This window comes from Diaphorina citri, unplaced genomic scaffold (assembly GCF_000475195.1).
Source record: "Diaphorina citri unplaced genomic scaffold, Diaci psyllid genome assembly version 1.1 scaffold5238, whole genome shotgun sequence".
Taxonomy (NCBI): domain Eukaryota; kingdom Metazoa; phylum Arthropoda; class Insecta; order Hemiptera; family Psyllidae; genus Diaphorina; species Diaphorina citri.
In genome coordinates, this window is record NW_007382614.1 from 1 (window position 1) to 8,398 (window position 8,398).

General features: G+C 39.3%; 1 protein-coding gene across 1 annotated transcript; it reads left to right on the forward strand.

The window, feature by feature from the left end:
* The first annotated feature begins 5,861 nt into the window (after positions 1 to 5,861).
* Positions 5,862 to 8,054, forward strand: LOC113472385. Its single transcript, XM_026832116.1, has 3 exons — positions 5,862 to 7,136; positions 7,224 to 7,529; positions 7,701 to 8,054. The coding sequence occupies exons 1-3, from the start codon at positions 6,099 to 6,101 to the stop codon at positions 8,037 to 8,039; spliced, it is 1,683 nt and encodes a 560-aa protein (XP_026687917.1). The 5' UTR covers positions 5,862 to 6,098; the 3' UTR covers positions 8,040 to 8,054.
* Positions 8,055 to 8,398: the final 344 nt, after the last annotated feature.

Consider the following 8,398-nt stretch of genomic DNA (forward strand, 5'->3'; position numbering starts at 1 on the left):
TATTATTTTTTTTCTACTGTATTTGATTGTTGTTTGTGTTTGTTTAGTTTTAGTGTATTTTTTTCTATTGTCATTTTTTGTATAAAGGGTTAGTCCCGTAAATAAATAAATATAATAATGGTCACCAACCTATAGAGCGATCGACTTCGGAACTAAAGATTAGGGGTTCCATTCCGAGTTGAGGTGTATTAATTGGGGAGGTTGCAAGAATTCTTGTTCAACGAAATAAAAAAAAAAAATAAATAAATAAAAAAAAATAAATAAAAACCCCCTTCTTGCCGGACTAATCTTTTGTATATTTCTCTTCTTTCCTTTATCCAGATTAGATGAGATTTTGCCTCTGGACCCTACACAAGATGAAACAAGTAGTGTACCCCCTCCCGGTACATTAGTGTTTGCAGAGTGTAACACCAGAATTTGGCCCATGAAACAGTGATCAGATTTCAGCAGAAGTCTTTCATGAAATGAATTTGTAATTGCAGCTGTCACGCAGAATGTTGTGTATCGAGCTCAATTTAACATTACATTTTCGACGCTGTCGTTAATACGAGTACAGTCTTTCTTGGATGAGGTCGCGACACACCGTCATTTAGGATGCAATTAAGAATGGTTGTCAGTAGGTACAGTGGTACACGTCCTTTGACGGTGCAATTTCGACACGAGAAATTGGAGAGAAAAAAAAGGTGTAAAAAATACAATGAAATTGCAATATGGTCATTGCTCGTATTTTGAGAAGTATTTTGCCGGAAAAGATTTTTCGATTTGCAAGCATTTTTCGCTTATTTGATCTTTTTTGCAAGTGACGTCTTAGAATGTTTTTGGCACAGTTTTACGAGTAGTTGGCCTATTGTATATGAGTTTAACTTGTAATATTGTAAGCGCTAGGCCGCGGGTTCGATTCCCGCCCGGGGCGGATTTTATCCTGATGGGATAATGTTCGTTCTCGGAACGGCTGGCAAATGAATTTGTAATTGCAGCTGTCACGCAGAATGTTGTGTATCGAGCTCAATTTAACATTACATTTTCGACGCTGTCGTTAATACGAGTACAGTCTTTCTTGGATGAGGTCGCGACACACCGTCATTTAGGATGCAATTCTGTGGGACAAATGGTTTCAGTTTGTGGTGCACTATGTCTTCTATTATTTGGGAATGATATATTGAAACTAGCTTGAGGATCAATACTGTTTTTACTAGTCACTTTTTCATTTAGATTACTACAGACCTGTTTGGCGTTACTTTCAATTGACACAACTTCCACTTCTGGAGATTGTATGTGTGAGCTTTTTGATGACCTCTGTACTGAGCTTTGATCCATAGGAAACGGATTGCATTGGTGAACTTTGTTGGAGTCTTCTAACCGTTTAATTTCCCACCTTTCTTGATTTTCATCATTCGTTTTTGAGTCCTTTCTTTGACTGACCAATCTGGGATTTATTGTCTTTATTTCCTCTCTATTGCCAAATACATCTGCTAGTTCGTATTATTGAAACTAGCTTGAGGATCAATACTGTTTTTACTAGTCACTTTTTCATTTAGATTACTACAGACCTGTTTGGCGTTACTTTCAATTGACACAACTTCAACTTCTGGAGATTGTATGTGTGAGCTTTTTGATGACCTCTGTACTGAGCTTTGATCCATAGGGAACGGATTGCATTGGTGAACTTTGTTGGAGTCTTCTAAACGTTTAATTTCCCACCTTTCTTGATTTTCATCATTAGTTTTTGAGTCCTTTCTTTGACTGACCAATCTGGGATTTATTGTCTTTATTTCCTCTCTATTGCCAAATACATCTGCTAGTTCGTATTCTGTAACCTCATCTCGTCCACATTTCTACTTTCCGATCGGCTGGTTCTATCTTTGGATTTACTCGGTTCCAATTGGCTAGTTCTATCTGTGGATTTACTCCTCCATTTGAAACCATTCAATAGTTTGGATGTGTTTCTAGTGTGTTTTTCAAGGGATTGCTGGTGGTTAATACTGGCGTGGTTATGGAGTTCTGGGTCTACTTCCACATCGTTGGTGAAAGCTGGATTATCCTTTCCTAAGTCATTTTCTTTGGAGTATCCCCTTTTCAATTCGTTTAAACGTTCACAATCATCCTTTTCCAGATCATTTTTCCCTTTCAAATTGTTTGAACTTCCACAATTGTCCCCTTCTAAAACATTTCCACAGAAAACGTATTAATACGTCGTGGGCCGTTTAGAAGAAAAATGGGAGTGCCGTATATTTACGGCTTGTCCTTTAAGGGGTTAAGAGTTGAGAGGCACAAGCTGTCAAGATATTAGAAACCTGAAAACGGCTACTTTCTCTGTGGCGTATAATATCTCTAGTAGCGCGGTCAATCTTTTTTGACTTGGCGTGACCGAGCGCTACCGCGCTCCTTAATAACCTACGAAGGCCCAGCTTACTAGCTTAGATTGTATCGCGTCTGCCTTGTAAGCGCTAGGCCTCGGGTTCGATTCCCACAGCGGATTTTATCTTGACCAGAGAAGGTTCGTTCTCGGAACGGCTGACTTTCTCCTATCCTGTCTTCCCGCTCCCTTCTATTCGCTTTATCAACCTCTTGGAAAATTACATTACTTTCCTTCCTATTTTCTATAGGATAAGAAAAAAAAGACCCTTCAGGGCCCTATGTCAAAGTAACGTCAAAAAGAGTCTTTGACCATGGATTGAGGGCGTTTGTAAAGTTCTCAAATATGTATTCATTTTTCACCCCGTTTCGGCGCACGTCGTGTTATATTAAAATACCCTAATAGGGTTAGTCAGAAGACTTCCCCAACGCTCCAATCCATAGGACCCCATGGTGATGAATTAGTTGAGGGGGTATTTAAGATTGCAGATCAAAAAAAGTGGTAAAACGAGAACTTATACATGATTTTGTCTGACTCGGGTTTCTCTATTCCTGCGGGAAAAAATAATGTGCTGACCATTATTTTATAAATTTCCCTCGATTTCTCTTTTGGTAGGACCCCATGATGATGATTTAGTTGAGGGGGTATTTAAGCTTGCAGATCAAAAAAAGTGGTAAAACGAGAACTTATACATGGTTTTGTCTGACTCGGGTTTCTCTATTCCTGCGGGAAAAAATAATGTGCTGACCATTATTTTATAAATTTCCCTCGATTTCTCTTTTTAGAATAGAATAGAATATACCTTGTTTATCCTGCCCGAATAGGACTGAAAAGTCCCTTTACCCCAGCAGTCTAAACAAGGTCTCGTATATTTGATGGGTTAAAAAATAACACATACAAGTAACAGTTCAGTAAATAGACCTTGCTTAACTAGAAAAAAAAAAAAATGGTGTTAGTTGGGTATGTTAGTATCCGACTGGATGACCTTCTGGGTAATGGCGTAAGGCTGACTTTTCATTTCAATGTCATGGGAAGACCTCTTTTTTTAATGAGGTTTGATAGAGGGAACCATAACTGCTAAGGTCTTATCGCCCCGAAATCGAAGAGAAAAGGAAGACAGGATAGGAGAAAGTCAGCCGTTCCGAGAACGCACATTATCCAAGGATAAAACATAAAATACATGGGTTTTACCCGTTGAATACATGGGTTTTACCCGTTGATTTGTTAATCAATCAATCAATAAAATCCGTCCCGGGCGGTAATCGAATCCGCGGCCTAGCGCTTACAAGGCAGACGCGCGACCAACTAAGGTAACTAGCCTGGTGCAATGATGGAAACGTACATAACTTTAAATAGTTCAATGTCACGGGAGGACCTCTTTTTTTTAATGAGGTTTGATAGAGGGAACCATAACTGCTAAGGTCTTATCGCCCCGAAATCGAAGAGAAAAGGAAGACAGGATAGGAGAAAGTCAGCCGTTCCGAGAACGCACATTATCCAAGGATAAAACATAAAATACGGCTGACTTTTCAATGTCATGGGAAGACCTCTTTTTTTAATGAGTTTTGATAGAGGGAACCATAACTGCTAAGGTCTTATCGCCCTGAAATCGAAGAGAAAAGGAAGACAGGATAGGAGAAAGCCAGCCGTTCCGAGAACGCACATTATCCAAGGATAAAATCCGTCCCGGGCGGTAATCGAACCCGCGGCCTAGCGCTTACAAGGCAGACGCGCGACCAACTAAGGTAACTAGGCTGGTACAATGATGGAAACGTACATAACTTTAAATAGGGACGGAATTCCTTCCTTTAAATAAACGGAATTCGTGGTCGACGACTATTTCGTCACACAGATTACTCACATGATTTACCATTTTTCCAGGTGAACTCCCTCAAACGTCTCGACAGCAACAACACAAGTATCGACCATCACAACAAGATCATCGAGAACAAGCGCTACTCAACACGTTCCTACCAGAACCACGCCATCAGTCACCATGGAAACCGATACAACAGCTGCTACCATCCGGCCCGCATGAACGCACACTCCAAGATGCAACTGGAGAGCATCAATATGCAGAAATTCAACGAAACCATGTTCAAAGAGGAAAGAAAAGTGGCCAAAGAGGAACGGAAATTGTCCAAAGAAGAAGTCCGGCCCGCATGAACGCACACTCCAAGATGCAACTGGAGAGCATCAATATGCAGAAGTTCAACGAAACCATGTCCAAAGAGGAAAGAAAAGTGGCCAAAGAGGAACGGAAATTGTCCAAAGAAGAACGAAAAATGTTCAACGAGAGAGAAACCATGTCCAAAGAGGAACGGAAAATGTCCAAAGAGGAAAGGAAAAATTCCAAAGAGGAACGAAAAGTTTCCAAAGAGGAACGTCGGCTTTCGAAAGAAGAAAAACTCGAACGAAAGATGAGCAGCCCGTACAAGTATCAGAAATTCGACGAAGAGGAAGAAGAAGATAACGCGAGCGAAGTAAAGAAGAACGAAAAACGTTCAACGAGAGAGAAACCATGTCCAAAGAAGAACGGAAAATGTCCAAAGAGGAAAGGAAAAATTCCAAAGAGGAACGAAAAGTTTCCAAAGAGGAACGTCGGCTTTCCAAAGAAGAAAAACTCGAACGAAAGATGAGCAGCCCGTACAAGTATCAGAAATTCGACGAAGAGGAAGAAGAAGATAACGCGAGCGAAGAAGATGAAGAAGAGGAGGAAGAAGTCTATAACACAAGTTACGACACAGCTGATCCTATGATTGATGCCATTGTGATTGAAGGCAGAAAGCGAAGTGCGACATTCGATAAGAACAAGGTGAACATTGAGTCGTTTGAGCTGACCCGTTTGTCGGACGAGCTGACAGAGAGCTACGCGTGTACGGAAAACTCTAACGAGTCCACCGACGCGACGAACGCTGAGAAAATAGATGAGAGACGCGTGGGAGAAGTGTTATCGAGAGATATAGTGACACTTCAGAGACGGTACAGTGCCGGAAACGGTGTTGTTTTTGATAAACAGTAACCGACGCGACAAACGCTGAGAAAATAGATGAAAGACGCGTGGGAGAAGTGTTATCGAGAGATATAGTGACACTTCAGAGACGGTACAGTGCCGGAAACGGTGTTGTTTTTGATAAACAGTTTCGATTAAAAGACAATGATATAGAAACTAGTGACGAAGAGTTTCAACTAAGAGACATTCGAAGACTAGACCAAAAGGAGCTATTTCATCTAAAAGAAATTGCGGGACTAGGAAATAACATGGAAACATGTCATCTAAAAGACATTGTAAGCCCAAAACAAAACAATAAATTTGAACTAAAAAACATTGAAAGATTGGAAAATCCCAAGGAACCATTTCATCTACAAGACATTGTAAGCCCAGCCAAACAAAACAATAAATTTGAACTAAAAGACATTATAAGCCCAGAACAAAACAATAAATTTGAACTAAAAAACATTGAAAGATTGGAAAATCCCAAGGAACCATTTCATCTACAAGACATTGTAAGCCCAGAAAAAACAAAACAATAAATTTGAACTAAAAGACATTATAAGCCCAGAACAAAATAATAAATTTGAACTAAAAGACATTTTAAGCCCAGAACAAAACAATAAATTTGAACTAAAAAACATCGAAAGATTAGAAAATCCCAAGGAACCATTTCATCTACAAGACATTGTAAGCACAGAACATAACGATAAATTTGAGCTAAAAAGCAGTGCAAGAGTAGACCACAACATGGAACATTATCAACTAGAAGACTTTCCAAGACCAGATCGAAATAACACGGAAATTGCGATATTAGGAACCATAAACAACGAGCTTGTAAAGCGAGAAAATTACTACACATACATGAAGCCAAATATGAACAAAGATCAAAACCAGTCTCACATGGAATCTAAACAAAATCGGCGGATCTCGAAAGCAATCGATAGTGGTGCAGGAGACGTTTTCAAATACGCAGAAATCGTCAGTGAAGAAAATACAACTATCAAACAGCCCGATGAAAATCGAAGTGAAAGTCATTTGAATATACTTGCACATAGGAAAGAATACGAACTAGCAGATGTATTTGGCAATAGAGAGGAAATAAAGACAATAAATCCCAGATTGGTCAGTCAAAGAAAGGACTCAAAAACGAATGATGAAAATCAAGAAAGGTGGGAAATTAAACGTTTAGAAGACTCCAACAAAGTTCACCAATGCAATCCGTTTCCTATGGATCAAAGCTCAGTACAGAGGTCATCAAAAAGCTCACACATACAAGCTCCAGAAGTTGTGTCAATTGAAAGTAACGCCAAACAGGTCTGTAGTAATCTAAATGAAAAAGTGACTAGTAAAAACAGTATTAATCCTCAAGCTAGTTTCAACATATCATTCCCAAATAATAGAAGACATAGTGCACCACAAACTGAAACCATTTGTCCCACAGAAAAAATCGATTTTGGTAATCCTCAAACAAAAGCAGGTATCACAACAGATTTTAATAATTTTCCAATAAAAACAGGTGTCAGAACAAATTTCAATAATCCTCAAATAAAAACAGGTATCAAAACGGATTGCAGTAATCTTCCAATAAAAACAGGTCCCACAATAAAAGCACAGGAAGATCTACCCACAATAAAAACAACTATTGAAGATCACCTTCCAAAAGCAGATTTACTCACCACCGATGTTCAAACACAAAACGTTATCTATGATGAACCACCGTTCGAAGAAATCGTTTCCATCGATTTATACCGATTGAAATCCAGCGGTACAGAAGAAACCCTGATCGATGTGGTTGAAGATTTCAACGATCTTCCAAGCAATACGGAAAGAGACACTAAAAATAGGATTGGTGAAGGCATTGAACGATATTGTAGTCAAACCGATGTGGTTGAAGATTTCAACGATCTTCCAAGCAATACGGAAAGAGACACTAAAAATAGGATTGGTGAAGGCATTGAACGATATTGTGAATGTTTAAGCGATTTGGAAAGTACTCCAAATGGGATAAATGAAAAAATTGGGACATATTGCGGACATGTAAACAAATTAGAGAAGAGATACGACAAAGAAAATGATTTGGAAAGCGATAATTGTGGAGAATCGAACAATTTGAAAAGGAGAAATGTTTTAGAAGGGGACAATTGTGGAAGTTCAAACAATTTGAAAGGGAAAAATGATCTGGAAGAAATTGGGACATATTGCGGACATGTAAACAAATTAGAGAAGAGATACTACAAAGAAAATGATTTGGAAAGCGACAATTGTGAAGAATCGAACAATTTGAAAAGGAGAAATGTTTTAGAAGGGGACAATTGTGGAAGTTCAAACAATTTGAAAGGGAAAAATGATCTGGAAAAGGATGATTGTGAACGTTTAAAAGAATTGAAAAGGGGATACTCCAAAGAAAATGACCTAGGAAAGGATAATCCAGCTTTCACCAACGATGTGGAAGTAGACCCAGAACTCCATAACCACGCCAGTATTAACCACCAGCAATCCCTTGAAAGACACACTAGAAACACATCCAAACTATTGAATGGTTTCAAATGGAGGAGTAAATCCAAAGATAGAACCAGCCGATCGGAAAGTAGAAATGTGGACGAGATGAGGTTACACTTTCAGATATTTGACATTAATATTGTGAGGAGTGAGGGAATGGACAATGTCAGGAATGATAAGAAGATTTAGACCGGAGCAAATTTTGAACCCGAATATCACAATAGGCTTGCATTAAGAAGGCCCCGGTTTCAATTCCCGGTAGGCTCAAAGTTTATCAGCTCTGTGTTTGATATCTGAGGAGTACTTGACCTTGTGAAGATAATTGAGGAGCTACTTATGAGTAGCGTCAGCTCCCATGGCGTAGTGGTCACTGCGCTCACCTTGCACGCGGGAGACCCGGGTTCGATTTCCGGCGGGGTCAAGAAATTTGTATGATTGATTCCGTGACTGGCTGTTGCGGGGTCCACTCAATAGCGACCGGTGCCAGCATGGTAGGTAAACATTGGATTTTAAGATTATTGAGATATTGGGAAAATCCTACAATGCTG